Source organism: Rhipicephalus microplus, chromosome 2, assembly GCF_043290135.1.
Source record: "Rhipicephalus microplus isolate Deutch F79 chromosome 2, USDA_Rmic, whole genome shotgun sequence".
NCBI classification, from domain to species: Eukaryota; Metazoa; Arthropoda; class Arachnida; order Ixodida; family Ixodidae; genus Rhipicephalus; species Rhipicephalus microplus.
Window position 1 is genome coordinate 75,306,947 of NC_134701.1, and position 18,308 is coordinate 75,325,254.

An 18,308-nucleotide genomic window follows, 5' to 3' on the forward strand; every position below is an offset into this window, starting at 1 on the left:
CTTTCTCTTTTATAATAAATGTTTTCATCATCATCATCAACGTGCACCCAAATCTGAGCACACGGGCCTACAGCATTTTCGCCTCCACCGAAATTGCAGCCACCGCCACCGGAATTCCATCCCGTGACATAAAACATTGGGCATTTCGGTATGTGCCCTGGGTATGGTATTGCTGTTGTATGCATTGCGACTACAAGAAGAACTAATGATAACCATTGCTGGGATTAAATGTCTCAAACAATTACATGATTATAGGAGACGTTGGTAGTGGATAGCTCCGGAAGTTTGGACATGGGCTTCTGTACCTTGAACAAAATCTAACACGGTCCTCAAGCATTTCCGCTTCCGTCGTAAATGCGGCAGCCACGGCCTGAATTCGATCCCCCGACCTGACAGTAGACCACGATAACCACCGTGCCAGTTACAAGATGAATTACTACCAACTGGTCAGTCATGACCAATTCTACTGTATGTATACCTCTGAAATAATGTTGGTATAAAGTTGTAAGCGCATTGATATAAGTGCCCCATTTCCCTGTGTCGAAGTCTCACGTCAACAGATTCCTGTCCTATAGATGCACACAACTAACGCAGTCAACTGACAATAATATGTGCCGTATGAGCTACTGGGGCCATTTAGCTATTGAAACAAACTGCACGTCATTTCAACCGTAATGCGGCACTATTTGAGTGCGCTTATCAAAAGGTATGTGCTCTCGGAAGCAACAAGTTATAGGAGCTGCCGTAACTCACTCTCGGTGAGCGATGGCTTGGCCATGGTGATGCTCGCTCCAGCAACGACACAGCTCCACATTGCCACGAAGTTGTCCACACTGTTGCCGATGTGCACACAGACGCGATCACCAGGCTGCACTCCATGCTTTTGCAAACCCGCGGCGTAGCGTCGCAGAAGACTGACAAACTCAGTTTTTGTGAGCGTGACAGAATCATCGATCTGTAAGAAACATGTCAGATACAAATTATATTTTGTGTAAATCAATATTTGAATGCAGCAATTACATTTACGGCATCATTGCTTTTATATTGTTACAAGCTCTTCTCGTTTTCCCAACGAGCTAACGAAACAAATTACTAATGAGAAAAGTTCGCCAATTTTAGAGTTTTCTTGACTCTTCTGCGTGTTCTATCAAGAAACGACATGTTTCCGTATGGCATTCAACATGGCGTTCAATTCAACCGTGCTCCTTCATAAACTCTTTTGTCTTGTTTCCTTCCATATAACGAAACTTTCATTGCGCGAATGTTGAATAAGCTGCTTTATAACCCTTGGCATACGCCAACATCAAAGTTTTTGAACTAAGAAACCAGTATGAACATTCTGTTAAGGACTTCGCGTGTAACCATATGTGCAAGAAAGAAACCAAGACACCAGAAACACCAAGTAACTACTCTGAAGGTACAACATGCTACTCTTTCCATGTTGATTTCAGAATGAATACTTACCAACTAACTCCCCTGTCTACTATTCACGATATCTACGAATAATGGGTGGTGCGCCGCACAATTTAAGATGGCACCTGAAGGAGAGTCAACCCATGCCTAAGAACAGATAAGACGTGTGAACGTACAGGCCGTGCCACTTTTACCGGTTGAAGTCATAAGCTGCTCCCAAATCTATGAGGGCAAGATATTTTCCCAAACAATGGAAGCTCGCCACCCAATTGATTGCCACAGTATGAAAGGTAATATTTCTGGTCTGTTGCCGTGTATGAGCGAAGGTTTGCGAAATCCTGTGCGTGTTACAGAAAACTGCTTGAATTAAAATTGACGTATGTGCTGAACGGTACTCCATGGTAGTATGTGCCGAGCCAGCCTGACAGATTTGTCGTAGTATTAGACTGCTAGCGAGTAACGCCATCGCCGCTTCACGGGACTAAATCTTTCACGTTGGGATGGTAGGCAAATATGTGAAGATGCCTTTAATACTTGCGCGGTGGTTACGTCCCCCGTTTGTTGCTCACAAACTTGACTATTGTTGCTCGACTGTTAGGTTACAAGCTCTCATGACCCACTGGTGTGGACAAAACCAGAACAGTTGATCTGGAGGGACTGGTACGTAAAAAGTGCTGCTGTTGTTTACATGCCGGCGCGCTTTTTTTTTTAGAGTGATGGCGTTTGATTAGGTTTCGGCGGCAATACAGTGAATGCAGTCGCAATATATGCTGGTGAGGCACGAAGCGTGCCCAGGAAGAGGAGGAGAATTGAAAGAGGAAGGACAGGGAGGTTAGCCAGTTCTCAGACCGGCTGGCTACCCTGTACTGGGGAAGGGGGTAAGGGAGATGAAAGATGAGAGAAAAGAGACGTGGAAGCTTGAGCCTATGATCGGCATGAGAGGTGTTTAGTTCTTTGGTAACTTCGTTTACCAGATGTACTGTTTTAGCGAATTTCTGGCTGTAGTTCGCAAAGCTAAGCCACGATCACTGGATCACCACAACAACTTGTTTTTTTTTTCCTGTAAAAATAATTGTGAGGGCGCCACTAAACACAACACATAAGGAGAAACAGACGAGGACAGGCGCTAACTACCAACTGGCTTTATTGAAGGGAGATCGATATTTTTATGCATGTACACCCTGCGCAGGGGCTAACAGCCAAGAAAGCTTAGACCAGGAGAGAAAGAAATTGGAATTCAGCATTGTACACTGCAGCGCAACGGTGGTTGTAGAGCGCAATTCTGAATTATAATTTCTTTCTCGCCTGGTTTGAATGTTCTTGGCTGTTGTGGCGATGCCCCTGCGCAGGGCCCTGATGCATAAAGGTGTCGATATTCCTTCAATGGCGTCAGTTCGTAGTTTGCGCCTGTGCTCCTCTGTTTCTTCGTGTGTGTTGTGCTTAGTCGCGCCCTCACAATGGTTTCTATGTCAAAGCACCAACTCACCCAACAGTCAACTCTTAGGAAGGCGATTTTTGTTTTGCTCTTAGAAGAGAATTCACTACGTTTTATAACATTGCACGACTTGTCGGAAACAGTCTTGATCCCGTAAAAAAATTGTCTTCCGGAGGTAGTTAATCTGCATACAATACGGCAACTTTTTTTTCACTATTCAGTTTCCTTCCCATGGCACATTGTACTCGATTCATTCTACCAGATGACGGAAGTTGTGCACTCAAGACAGGGACCTCGCCGCGTCTTTTTTACGTAGAGTGCAGTGAATGTTCAGAATTCTCAAGGGTGGTGCAGAGTATACATTAAATGTGTCACGCCAGTTACCACGCTGCAAAGTGAGAGATTTCGCATCTGTGTCAATAGAGCTACATAAACTGCAGTAATCGCCGTGTTAAATAAAGCTACGAGGTTAATTGTTTTGCCCAAACACATGGTATGCAAACATAGCAGAACGAAGTGTAAACAACACTGGTGCTTAATCGCATGGTGCTTAACTGTGTTGCACTTAAACAGGTGGGGCCGTACTTTACCGCTATGGTTGGTTGATAATATAACCATATCTGATTATCATTTGATGGAATAAAACACTGGGCATTCCGGAAACGATGTGCGCTGAAGATTATGCAACCCTAAAAAATTCCGCATATGGTGAAGCGAGTCGCATGCTTATTCAGATGGCAGTTCTCTTTTTATCTGTAGTTGTTGGAACAGCCAAAGACAGCACAGTGGTTTCCATTGACCTCTCGCTGGCTGACATCCAAATAAAAGAACAAAAAACCACGGTTTGACCATGCTAATTTTTTTTTTGAAAACGCCTCTCATCCAATCATCAGCCACGCCTTTGTCACGAGCCAGAAAAAAGGAAAGCGCTCGTAGCCGCCAGTCCGGTCCTCCGCGCCCCTTCGAACGGTCAATAACCATGACAGCGCAAGGATGTTGACTTCACAAGGATATTGGAGGTTTGATGCACAAACGAAACAGGAAGAGCGAAAATAATAGACACGCATGTTTTCTTCGCAACGTAAAAAATACGATGGATCAACAACGCCGTTCGTAACGCACCAGTGAACTTCACTATAGTACGCACAGAACCGTGGATTGTGGCCGTCACAGCACGTTTCATCACTCTCACCATTTCGTTTCGCTGTTTGAGCTTCAGCGCCATGACATCATGTGGCGGTTCAAGTTACCTCAATAGTTACGCTAAATTCAATGCACAAGAAAAAGTATGCTTTTATTCTGGTCTCACTGAATGGTATTACACATTGTATACAATCAAAGTGACTTATGAGCGTGAAAAACATTATTGCACGATGGCAGTGAAGTGCAATTTCTTCTTGTTAAGCTTGCAGCTGATCCTTCATGCTATATCTGTCGATGCGCTCACATCCTCCTATTCTCGCCGACAAAGTAGTTTCTTTTAGCATTGCTGCTGAAAGCAATCTGAAGAATTTCTTCCGACAAACGACTTGGGCCCCTTGGCATCACTACGTCTGTGTGCGGGAAACGTTTTGCCCTCAAACCAGTCAACAACAACAAAAAAGTCGAATCACGAGTTTGACAAGTTGGTAGATGTTCATCGTAGAATATTTACAGCCGCAACGGATTTGATATGGAGGGTGAGGAACACAGCGCGGAACTCGCAACCGAAATTTTCGAACCCACCAGTATGGATTCAAAACGGGCCCCTCCACTATCACACAACTGATACAGACGATTCAAGATTTCGGTACGGAAATTTTGGTATGGAGAGAGCAGGTTGGTGTAATTTATTACACCGACCTTCTTTGGCAAAATCTATGGCTATAGCCATAGATTTTGCCAAAGCCTTCGATAAGGCGCCACACAATAAGGTAATTTACAAGCTGGAAGCAGTCGAAGTTTGTGCCATTGTAAGTGGATTAAGGCATACCTTACTAATCGCAACCAGCAGGTAAGATTGGATAGTAGTGTCTCCAACTCACTGTCCATGCTTTCAAGAGTCCTGGAGGGACCTGTCCTGGAACCACTGTTATTTTTTGTGTATATCAATGATATTTTTGCAATCAGGGAGCCAGGTGCGCAACTTAATGTAGTCGCAGATGATTTATTTTAATCTGCTGTACGAAACAAAAAGCTGAAGTAAAAATAGCAGATAATTGCAGGCGTTGAGAAAATGGTTCAAAAAATGAAATATGAAAAAAAGTATTTGAAATCTTCATACACACATTACAACGAAGTGCCATCTTTTATTTTCATGTGCTATCGGAGACAAATTTTTATTAAAGACTACTCAATTTAAATATCTACAATTAACGATAACGTTAAATTTTTCCTGGAACATGCACATTCATATGTTTGTTCAAAGGCATATGGGAGGCTATGTTTCGATGAAAAAAACTGGAAGGCGCAACAGCCGATGTAAAACTTGCTGCTTACAAAATCTTTTTGGGGCCAGTTTTTGAGTACTTGTCGGTGGTATGAAGCCCTCTTTAATATTATTTAAAGAAACAAACAAACAAAGAAAATTCAGAGGTATGTGGTACGATTTATATGATACCGGTATTCAAGGACACAGTCACTTACAGAAATGCTCCATTCTTCTGGCTTGCAATGGTTAGAAACTCGCAGGCACAAAAATTGTCTGAAGCTATTACTTCAGATAGAGAAGGGCAAACTTATTATTGGCAAAAAAGGTATACTTTACCACGACCAGGTAAACAGAATTGCAGAAGAATTTACAACAGGGCTAATGCAAGCGTACAGGACTCATACCGCCGCTTGATCTAACCTGCAGTTGTGTGTTTGCTAATGATGTTTTTTTACTTGATTATGTTACCCAACTGTAAGGACTCTCGCAAGAGAGTTGACAGTATTTCATAAATAAGAAAAATCAGCAGGTCTCGCGTACCTGGGAATCAACCTTATGCGAAGCGTGCGGAGGAAAGGTGACCATGTTGCATTTTTTATTGAGCGACGCGTCAGTAAGTGACGATAAATATATGTGCAAATGTTGCACGCACAGGTATGCGTTGAATAGTTGCAGATATTTACATAACCAGTTGTTTGCCCTTGCGCAACGATGCCAACTGCAACATGCGTATTAGCAACACAAGAAGCTGATATGAACCACTTATGCTCGCGAGGATGCTGGCCCTGGACACTGCTATATAAATCAACTTCTGCGCATGGCAACTAACCGCAATTGACGATAGCTTGACGCGACGGCTGTATCAAAGGAGTACATATATAATGTTTATAAAACTGGGTAGGTAGCACTGCAACCACTATTGACATTTCACGAAGACTAGCGTCTATTTCAAAATTATTTCCGAGATGTGGCTTAGCTATGTGGTAAAACGCGTCAGTCCCACGCAGAACGTTTGGATTCGATTTCAGCTGGGACCCTGACATTTATTCTTTGCATTCGTTAGGTCGACGCTACCGATGTGGGGTATTCGCTAACGCCCGCACGTTAAAATACCGATGTGTGTTTTTGTCGTTCCCGGATAGACACTAAGTGTTTGGCACATACCCACAAACCAGCGGCACATACTCGCCTGTGGGGATGTGCCACTGCCTGGCGGGAAGCGTTTCACGACGTACGCGACGGGATATTGACATTCATTTCCTAACCAGCGCGTCATATTTAACAAACCATCCGACCCGCCCATGCTTATTTTGGTTCGCGCCCAGTTAAGGGGGTAGATACGCTCAAAGTCGCAAAAGGTTGTTAAGCAATGGTTCGCATTAAAAAAAGAAATAAAATATGTAGGAAACAATGACCCATCAAAAATGCGCGCATGTGCACACATGTTAGAACGCAACATTATTCGTGTCTTGTCGAACAGGTAGATATATTCTTTATCTAGAAGAGTTATAGATGTATTACTTTTGTACTTGTTATTGCATTTAATGAAAAATGATTCAGCTATTTCACACCTGTGCTGATCAGCATGTCTGTGTCGGACCGTTGTTTTCTGGAAGTGGGACACACAGCCGCATGGTCTGTAAGGAGCTGCCAAATGAGACGTGACTGCAGCAACCGGTAGCTCAGTGCATGCTCGCGTAAGCGCACATTTACACAATGTTCCGTTCGACCTACGTATTCGCAACCGCACATCTGTTGGCACGATTAGAAAGACTTTTGTTCTCTTTTTGTGGCTGCTGACAATACTAACCACGAAAACACACACATTACCCGCTTTATTACGCGCTGAAAACAACATTTTTTACGCCATCACGAGTGCTATACCGCAGTCACGCATGGCAATTTAAGCGCACTTTGAACGAGGGCACTTAAGCTCTCAAAGTGTCATTTTGGCGGTTCACTGCTACACGAAAAAGCGAAGTGTACTTTGGAAATGACAGTGGCAATTGTTGGGTTTGTAGCGCAATTTATATTTGTTACTTTTGCACCCGCGTCTCATCGTCGGACCACGTTGTCTTCGTGAAAGTAGCACCAGTGATACACGCCATTGTAACTGACTAGATAACGACTCGCCTACACATGTGCAAGTGTGCCTGGAAGTACTAGGGACCATACTGGAAGTAAACAAGGCGGCAGACGCAGCCATTGCACAGCATGTGCTGCCGCGTCTGCCTAGCGGACGTGGCCGCAAACTGGCCGAAAGTTAGAGTAGCTAGATTTTTTTATTTATTTACGACTTGTTTCAATAGATAGCAGAATTTCTTATAACGAAATAGTTAAATAATATGAGCGCCGCTTTAGGCAACAGCATATACTTCTGCGAGAGCCACTGGTACCGAGGCTACACACTATCGCAGCGAAAAGAGTTTGGGGATCGCACTTTCCGGCAAGTGTACTTTGCAGCGAATGACAATACACTTTCTCGTGTGACAGCGCGCAAATGACACTAGCAGCTAAGTGCACTCGCACGAAGTGCACTTAAGTTGCCGCGTGTGAAATGGGTAACATTAACGATAACCGTAGGTCAGGAACACGATGATCACTCGATCAGAGCTAGCTGCGCATTCCTTACTTTGTTCTGTTTCTCTACGTCTGCCGCGCCTGCACCAGCGCAGAGGGAGGCTGGCCCCACTTTGTTTTCAACAACAAGCACCAGCGTTTTTAAAACAATGCGCGGTTCTTTGTATGTATGATATAACTGCATGCCTGATTTTTTTTTTGCCAATGTCCGGGGCACTCTAATCACGGCAGTGAATCCCCTTGAGCTTTCATATAAGTTTTTCCGAGAAGAAGCAAATCACGACACTTCCAAATCCAACATTCGCAAGACGAGCAACCTGCGTATCAAACGTATGCGCCATTAAGTGCTCGCATGACAGCCGAAGAGTGGCACCCAGCACAGTGGACACAATGCCTCTTTACTGTTTTTGAGTGACCAGATTTAAAACTTACCATCAACCTTTTTGAATCTAAGTTGGTATTGACAACAAACGTGATCTTTGACGAAAGGCACTCTCAAGTGCAAGAACTGCAGCCCATAGTTTTTTAGCAGCTTCAAAGTGAACTGCAGACTCATCCCATATTCTTTAAAAACCTTCATAAAATTACCAACCAGTCCGGAGCAAATGTTAGTGGGCAGTAGAAACCTGACATATTGAACACCGTGTGACACTAACCCATTCCAATGCTTTTCCAGCTGTATTTATCTAAACCCAAAACAAATATCGCTAATGACAAGACTAAATCATGGGACAAAGAGATTTTCCTCCCAAAACACAACAGTTGAATTCAGGTACACGAGCTCTAGACGCAGCGCAACAGAGATGCCACACTGGCTCTGATACAACAAATTATCGTTATCCTCTTTTATGCACTGCTTGATACGCTTCAACAATTCACATTGGGGCAAAAAATGATACAAGTAGTCCACGTCTATGATAAATACGTAGCGGTACAAGGAAAGCTGTTCTTTTAGTAATGTGATGACAGATTTTGAGTTGGAAATTGTTAGCAGAATACAAACCTTCAAACACTCAAAATTTCTTTCAATATACCGCGAACCATTTATTGCCGTGGTCATTTTTTTCTTACACTATTGCTCTAGCATTCCAACCTTGCGCGTCTTCGCCGAGAAGAGAACAGACAGATCTTGCTTTTTACAGCGAAAGTGCACTGGGTTCGCTGGGTGCCAGCCCAGTATTCTACCACTGAGCCACGCCGATGCTTGGGACTTGTTGGCAGACTTGATGTCGCGAGAGCAATCGCATTATTCCGACTTATGAAGAGTTTTAAAACAGCGAAAGTACAACCAGTCGTCGCATAATGTGAATAGCGTATAACGAGTGGGTCGTCCAATGCTCGAACCCATACAAAAGCTTGTTTTTGTACAGCTATTAAGTGTGGCGCATACCCATTTCAGGCATAATTCCTCATCATCGTCAGCCACTGCATGAACAATTGCACAGACGTGTCTGTGCAAGTGTTTAGCAGATACCACACTTCTCGAAAGAATAACAAAAAATAGCATAGCAAATGCCGGCCTACCACCCAAAAATTTTGATTGTTAATGTCGTAGTGGGTATCAAGCAAATGTGCTTGCAGAAGTTACCCAATAAGTGTTCAGAAAAGGCTCTGATAGACCGCTCTTCTAGGTTTGGCTGTGACTGTGCTGCGGCTTCCACGCAGGCCTGGCGTTGGTCGCCTTCTTCGCACTTGCCTCTAAGCGTTCGAAATTAAGCGTTATCAACAAGGCACGGACCTGTTCCCTTATTCACCCACTTTTTCATCAACACGCGTGAAGCTTTGTCGCGAAGTAGCGGCTACCTTATAATTATACAAGGTCATTCATAGTTACAAAGAAGCCTTCCCAACACATGCAACTTAGCTTCACAAAGAAAGTCTACTATCTTTTTCCGCTTGTCTTTGTTGTGCGTAGCGTAGTCAGTCCTCAAAACCGTTTCCATGCAGTCCGAGACGCCCCTGAAACGGTCATCCTCGTTGGCAGCGCCGGAAACACCCCTCACCATCAACACATTTTCAATGTGGTTATAAGACGCTAAAAGAAAAACTTGGACACGGGGGCGAGCTTAAGCCCATAATACCGGAGAAGTGGCGTTTGGCTTAGGTTGAGTACTCGTGCATCGGCAGCCTTGGCTTTATTCTTGACAGGGAGCAGGAAAACACACGGCGCCACAGAAAATTCGCGTAAGAGTAAGCAGTTCTGCACTATGTACTGTACAGGCGTTGTTGACGCTTTATGGCTTGCTGAGAGACGCGATGTGCTCCGTGTCGGAAAAACTAATATCAAAGCTCAAGAAGGTTCACCGCCGTGATTATAATGCTCCGGAAGTTACAAGGAGAGGCACGCCTTTGCACCATACATACACAAACCGCGCATGGTTTGAAAAACGTTAGTGCTCGTTATTCGCTGCGTTGTCTTCAGCGCGTAATAAATGGGATAATGTGCGTGATTTCGAGGATACAGTGTTGTGTCAGCAGCCAGGTAAAGGGAACAAATGTGTCTTCAATCATGCACACAGATATGCGTCTTGTGCTACTGGCGTGGAATATGCCATTCCCCTGTCTTGCAGCTGCGAATACCATGGCCAAACGGGGAATTGCGTCAAATTGCGCTTACGCGAACATGAGATGACGCTATGAAGTGTTGCAGCCCCGTCATTTGTGTTAGCTCATTGCAGATCCTGCGGGCGTGGGCCCCACTTGCAGAAAACAACTAGCAGATACAGATATCTTCATCAGCGCACGCGTGAAATAGCCGAATGATTGTTTCATTAGATCCAACAACAAGTGAATAAGTCTTCCATCTATCAATTTTATATAAATACTATAACCAACGAATATAATTATCTGCTAGTCAAGACATAAATCATGTGTTGTAACATATGTTCACAGTTTTGATGCGGGATTGCTTTTTATGTATGTTCTTTACTTTTCCAAGTAAGTTTCAGTTCTGAGTACAGCACTGTGCGCCTTCTCCGTTCGTATCTGACCCGTTGTGCTGTCAATTATTTACACAACAAAAAAGCTCTTCCTGTGGGCTATCACATATCAACAAAGGCTCAAAAACAAGCGTTGCAGCGCTGGCCGGCTTGAGATTGCTCTTTCAGAGAAAAGCACATGGTGAGCAGCACGCGCGACTTTCCACGGCAAGTTTTATGAAATTTATGCAGTACAAAAGCACTGAAGAATACTGAACCACCGCAGCGGGGCACTCCTCCGCTGGTAAAGGAACTGAATAGTGGAATAGCCTGCCATAACTACTGAACTTATATTCAATAAGTGCAATTGATGCGTCCATATTTTAGTTCTGTGTGACTGTGGGTCTTCGGTCTTATGTTCACATCCATCCATAGATGGCCAGATGGTACTGTGACTATGTGCAAGTTAAACAATGCAAGCTTCAGCTGGAAAGATTATACGAAACATTCAACTAATTTACGTGGCTTCTGGAAACCTGGCGAAGCTAATATGTGCGGTCTGTCATTCGCAGCGCAAATTATCGCTTGTCTCCACAAAAACTACGCGTCTCACAAAAACAAATCATATTTATTGTGTCACTGACAGCGAGGTTTGTTCATTGATTCAGGAAACATACAAAACTGTAGTGCTCGTTTTTTTTTTTTTTTGCTAACGTGTTAAAACTGGGCTACAATGCCCGATATAGCAGACTGACCATCCTCTAGAGGACGCTCCTGAATTTCGCTTGACGGCATGACAGTCTATGGGCATTGAAAACGCTGTTGATGTGTAAACAACTATTTTACTTTCAGTAAAAGTACCTCGAGGAAGTCACGGCAACGACTCTAAACATTGAATTTAATGCCCGCAGCTCTATACCGGGCCTTAGGACTAAGAGATACCAATATTGAAGCACTTGGCGTACTTTTGCTGCTACCAAAGTGTTCTTCTAAACATCAGGCAACAATCCTCTCACAAGGAACAATTATGGAACAGAAAATAGAAGCAAGTGGCCTTGTGGAACACTATACCACCACAATATTTCGGGAGTCATACCGAACAAATTTGACTGCGTTTTTAGAGGTGAAGCTTTCAAAGCCGTGGGTCTGTCCATGCATGTCTTTTGTGACTGGTTCATAACCACCTTGTTGTACGACTCTCTCAGCAGATGGCGCTAGTGGGAGTGAGATAGAAAAAGAACTATCGGTTAAGAAAAAAGTGAAGGAAACGGAGACTGACATGTGGAGAATGGGCATGATTAAGAAGTCCGCACTAGAGATCTATCGAACTTTTAAGCAGGAAATTGCCAAGGAAAGGATCTATGATAATACTCGGGGTAGTTCTCTACTGTTTGAGGCCAGGACGGGAGTACTGCGAACCAAGACATATCGGGTCAAATACGAAGGGGTCGACACAGTATGCAGTGCGTGTGGAGAGGAAGAAGAAACTGCCGAACACTTGATAATGTTCTGTAGAGGGCTTCACCCTATAGTTCAGGATGATGGCGCAGAGTTTTTCAAAGCACTGGGATTTAGGGACAGCGAGGGCAAAATAGACTTTAAGCGGGTAGACTTAACTAGAAGGAGGTTATCTGATTGGTGGCTAAAGTCAAGGCACGAGTAAAAATTAAACCCTTCACTGCGAAGTACGAATCCTCAACTTCATTATTTAAAGGGAAAAAAAAAGATAAATGTAATGGTTAGTTCACTAAGTATTATGGCTAGGTGGCGTTAGCCACCGCCCGATATAAAGGGTACAGCCACATCCATCCATCCATCCATCCATAGATGGCCAGACAGACACATAGACGAACGGACGCACCTGATCACCAAACGCCAGAGCCCAGTTTACCTAGCGCTAGGTGCATTTGAATGAACACCAGCTGGCCGACAGTGCTATAACACTCCGTGATTGCATACTTCATAAATATACATCGTGGTTTTGACACGTAAATTCCGCAAACATTATTTCCGAAAAGGTGCTATAGGTGCAGCTTATGCACACTTCGACAACCATATTCTCAGATCGGGTGGGGTAAAATTGATAAGGTCCCATATTTTTCAAAACAACCACTACAACATCCATTTGATTGCAATGAAGAGCTAATAAGTGTTGGGGTTTGACTTTCCAAAATGCCGATAAGATTACGAGGAATGTCGTAGTGGAGGGGCTCATGAAATTTTTACTAACTGGTTTTTTTTTAATCTCATCTACATTGAAGTGCACGAGTGCGAAATATTTTTGATGGAAGCGAAAATTTTTTGAAAGCCATCTCAAATGCTGCCACGACTATCGGTATTCGATCCCTCGACTTTCGGGGCAGCTGTTGAGCACCACAACCACTAGACTACCGTTGCGGGCCTATGATCACGTCAAAGATACAAATTATAACGAAGCCATTCAACACGTCTGGTTGCCCTTCAAGTATTCCCGGTAAAGCTGGGCGCCGTGTTTTTCAAGCGTCAAACGACTATTTGCCATCACATCCTGAAATGCCTGGGCAATTTTTAACTGTGGGTCTTCGGTCTTATGTTCACATCCATTAACACGAACAGCGGGTGGACAAGTTGACTCGGTGAAGTTAGGTATTCTTACTTTTCTTTATCTTTCTTCTGGCCATGACACAACTCTTGATTTTAAAAAAAAGAGAGAGAGAAGGCCATGTGACATGTGGCGGAAGACGCATGTGCTAATAGCTGTCGTCCATGAAACCTGGGTTTGATAAGCTTCCCATACATGAGAATGTTTCGATTGGCATCCTGGATTGTACTTCAAGTAATTTCGCAGTGCCCCGTGATCGGCGCGGACCAAACAGCAATATCGTGTTGTCGCGTCACGCTATGTGATGTCACTATGTCATCATAGAGTGTCCTTTTCGCATGACATTGATTTTTTTATTATTTGTGTTCACATCACTAATTTTCATTTTTTGCGATTGATAAGCCATCTGGCGCTTCTGCCTTATTAATAACTGCAGACGTCTACACGCCCAAAGCGATACCAGAACTACGCGCGGTGTAGTTGATGCTTATGTACTTGCTGCCGCACGCTCTAAACTCCTCCGCTAGTTGATTTGATTGATATGTGGGGTTTAACATCCCAAAACCACCATATGATTATGAGAGGCGCCGTAGTGGAGGGCTTTGGAAATTTCGACACCTGGAGTTTTTTAACGTGCACCCAAATCTGAGCACACGGACCTACGACATTTCTGGCTCCATCGGAAATGCAGCCGCCGCAGCCCGGATTCAATCCCGTGACCTGCGGGTCAGCAGCCGAGTACCTTAGCCCCTAGACCACCGCAGCGGGGCACTCCTCCGCTGGTAAAGGAACTGAATAGTGGAATAGCCTGCCATAACTACTGAACTTATATTCAATAAGTGCAATTGATGCGTCCATATTTTAGTTCTGTCATCTAAAGGAGTCTACAAATTCTTAATTTGCGCTTGTTTGTTGGTCACTGATGTGCTGCCTTGTATAATTTGTTTTAAGAGGGAGCTGGCTTTTATCATGCCGCGAGATGCTTTTTTTTTGTTTTATAGCACCCTGCAGCCTTACCTGTTTTGTATTCTTTTTTGTTTACGCTAAAATATTGTTATTACTATTACTTTCTTTTACGTGTAGCTACGTGTACGTGCGCAGCCCTCCTTTCCTCTTAGCCTCATCAAAATGTGGTTACCATGACTGGCCGTCGGACGAGCCACCACCCAGTAAAGAGCAGTTCAGTAAAGGGAAAATGTAGCAACAAGAAATTGCTGCAGAAATGATATAGGTGAAGCTTACGAGAAACAAGGCCGATTAAAGCGCACTGTAGATTTCATTGTTCGCTTTGGAAACATTCGGCAATAAGAGGAAGTATTTTGTCATGGCTACCACTGGGCGCATATAAACCATAAATAACACTAATGTGAAGGAAGCTGATAGCGGAGAAACTGTAGCAACTTGCAGGCTTGTTGTGTTGCAAATTATAAACATGAACAATCTTAGATAGGCGTTAATGAGGAGTCTCGAATTATTTAGTGCATAGAAGTTCGTTGCACTATTAGAAGAGCCTTGCAGTCATAAATACTTAAATTTTACCTTCCTCTTCCGCATTAACTAGGAGAGAACGAAATTTGAATTCGCAAAACAATTGCTTGCCCTGTTTATTGTTGCATCGCAGTGTCTACAGGTACCGTCTAGCGGCGACGCTTCGCAGCCTAGCAGCGGCTTCGCTTGCTTTGTTGCACTTCCTTCGTGAGAATCCAGCGTTTTCGTTGTGCCGCTTCAGTTGATCTGTCGTGGAGCCGTGATTGCGAATGTGGCAATTAGAAGCTATGGTCATCACAACCAAGTAACACGCACGCAGCGTTCGTATGCGTCTTACCAGCCAGCATGACCAAGGCGCGTGTCTCCAGCTGCCTTGCCACTGCCGTTGATTTCAGAATTACTGCTCGAACGGGATAGAACTAAAAATGATTCGCCACTGGCACGAATCAGCGCGATTCCATATGCCTCGTTGATTTCATCGTCGCTTGTGGACACTAATAACGGCGGCGACGACAATGGGGTGGCGAAGACATGCCCATAAACGTGTGCGCCGAGCAGACGAAAATGTCAACGAAGGCCGCGTCACCATTTCATGTGACCACGTGATCTCATCCTTCATGAGCGGGACCGCAGGAGGTTACCGCTTGGCAGCGCTGAAGATTGGCGGGCTTTGCACCCGTTTCGAATTGGGTTCTACAATGGTCCTACTGAATATTAGATGGTTTTCGTCCCTCTGTTGCATTAGTAGCACTGAATCGTTATTATGGGATCAATAACTACGCGTTGACGCAAAAAAACGCGACATGCGTGAAGTTGATGTCACAGGTCTTTTAGTATGGTAGTGCACTTAATTCTTAACAATATTCTGTATATTATTGGCTGCACTAGTTTCAATACACAGAATTATTTGTTGTGACACTCAGTGCGTTATGTAGGTTGGTGATAAACAGGACGAAAGAAAGTGCTAGAAAATGTGAGAGAATCGAACGTTTAGGCTTATTGTGTTAAGTAATTGAATATCACTAAACTAAGACATGTCTAGCCAAGTCTTTCAACAGCGCATATTCAAGCAAACAGGTCATACCTGTGCTATTTAAACCAAAAACAGTGCGGTGTATGTTCGTACCTTGGATTCGCGAGTCGTATACATAGGAGCGGTGCCAGAAGCTTTTTGTTTTTTTGAGAAAAAGATTGAACTCCCCCCCCCCCCCCCCTGTTCCGTTGCTACGCCACTAGATAAGCACTTCTTTGTATACGCGCACAGATGTAAGAGAAAGTTTGTCTGCGATATGCAGTACTTGATTGAGAGGTATGGAAAGAAGCTAGGTAAGTAATATTATAAGATATTCATTGAAGTGCGACTGTTTTGCACGTGACCACTTACTGTTGATTGTTATCGGCTCTTTAAATGAATAATTGTCTGAAGTGAGTTGTAAACTAATTAGTTCATATTGCGGTCTTATCACTATTTGAAAAACTGCGCAAATTATCAACATGTGATTCGGGCGCCAGCTGCACGTGAAATGTGAAAAACAAATTTTTTTTTTCAGGAAGCACAGGTGATCACTTACCAAAATAGGTTTTCCGCCATCGTTAAGGCAGGCTTTCTTGATAGCCTCGAAAAATGAACCGTTGTCGAGTTCAACTTCTGGGTACGGGGAAAAGACAATGCCGTCCTTAATAGGGGCCTTCATATTCTGTGCGCTCTTCTGACAGTCACTTTCTGACAGCACCGTGGAAAATGCCCTCGGTACAATTGAAACGCGGTATATATAGGACGAGAGCCCGAGATAACAATTTATCACGAACGCTATCAGCATCACCGGCTGTTTGACCAGCAGAATCAATGATAAGCTGGCTAAGGTGCCAAAACGCCCACTTGGCAAGTGAAGTTACCGCGGATGTAACTATTCCGAAAACCCCGATTTCTTTCCTTTCTGCGCAGCATCGGGATCGCATCCGTATAGGAGAGGGTCAAGTGTGCGAGACACCGTATCTCTTATACGAGTCAATCTCTATAACCAAGGACGATCGCCTCAGCCTAGTTGTGATTTAGGGTGGAGAGATAACGGCGGCTTAGCAAGGCTGTCAGCACTGCAAACCGAAAAGACGCTCTTGTGCCGTCTGTGGCTCGGGGTGGCTTTTACGAATGTTTATTCGGTTCAAAGCGGAATGACCAGCAGCCCGACATGCAACAACTGTGACTGCGCAGAGACACTTGCCCATCTTCTCTGTGAGTGGCCTCGCATTAGTGCACTGATAAAAAAAACTGTTGAAAGCTCTAGATACGCCTGACAATCGTCAATTGTCGGAAGAAAGGGTCTCGACGCTGGCAGAGACCATTCTCGCCACGCTAGGCATTGAGAGCGTTGTTGCGCTTCTGCGGGCAAGTGGCCTCTCAGACAGACTGTAAACAGTGTTCTATATCGTATTGTTTTTAATGCCTCTTTTTTGTCATCTTTTTTCTCTTACCATTTTCCCCGGCCCAAGGTAGTCAATCGGTTTGAGAAATGGCTAAACTCCCTGTCCTTCCTTTTCTCCTCCATCCTGAGCACTGCAATATACTATTTAATGATTCCTTTACAAATTTACGCTAAGTTCATCGTATATCTACCATTCGAAGTGCTTTTAAAATGTTTAAGGTACTGCGCAACGACTAAACGACGTCACATTGATGTTCGTGCAGTGCAAAATCATGGCCAAGTGTTACAAGCGCTAGTACTAAAACGTAAAGAATACCTCACGGCTGTAGAGTGGCCTGCAACTAGCCGCGTTTTAAATGCTCAAAAGATATTTCACTTGAAGATGCCACAACCACAGGAGAGTAGACCTATTGGATCAAGTGGTGTGTAACAGATAGCCACCGGAACACACGCAGATGCGTTGATGCTGTATGTCCATTAGGTTGCGTACGCGGCATGTTACGGCACCATGGTGAGTGCATCACTACGATGGGTGTGATAAAACGGTGAGAGCGTAAGAAATGAGGGCCAAACCTCATAAGCGCGAAAATGCACGCGATAGCGACGACCGATGCGACGTAGATCGTCTTCGCGCGATCAGTCGCTAGCGCAGGCAAACCTCATTCACGCGACGGCTTCAGCGAGCGAACTTCACTGTTGCTGGCATGAGGCCGTCTACTCGCACCAAGAAAACCGCGTAGTGTGCGGTATGTAATTTAAAAATAAGATATATTGTTGTGTAATAGAACGGAAAGTGTTTATGAATGCCTTGCAGCACTTTTTTATATGCACATGCGTAAACATTGCGTTATTTCTTGTTGCGCATACGTGACTCGGGCAGGGTCATGTGCACCTATGTAGTTCTTGTATTTTCCGGTTTTTCGCTATTGGCTGCTTGAGCCCAGCACTTCCGGGCGATGAGCGACGGTTTCCAAATCTGGATAACCGAGCGATCGCGCGAGAACGAGCACGCAACACGTCGCGCAAACGCCCTGTTTCGTCGCTCATACCATCACTCGTC

The 18,308-nt window shown here is 44.2% G+C and overlaps 1 protein-coding gene across 1 annotated transcript in view; it reads right to left on the reverse strand.

Annotated features, from left to right (window-relative positions):
• The window catches only part of LOC119170844 (uncharacterized), a 70,577-nt gene extending 54,000 nt beyond the window's left edge, over positions 1-16,577 (reverse strand). Inside the window, exons 1-2 of the mRNA XM_037422115.2 lie at positions 16,397-16,577; positions 754-955 (exon numbers count right to left, since the gene is read on the reverse strand). Of these exons, the coding sequence (XP_037278012.1) occupies positions 754-955; positions 16,397-16,519 (325 nt within the window). The 5' untranslated portion in view covers positions 16,520-16,577. The remainder of the gene's footprint in view (positions 1-753; positions 956-16,396) is intronic.
• Between the last annotated feature and the right edge of the window lie 1,731 nt (positions 16,578-18,308).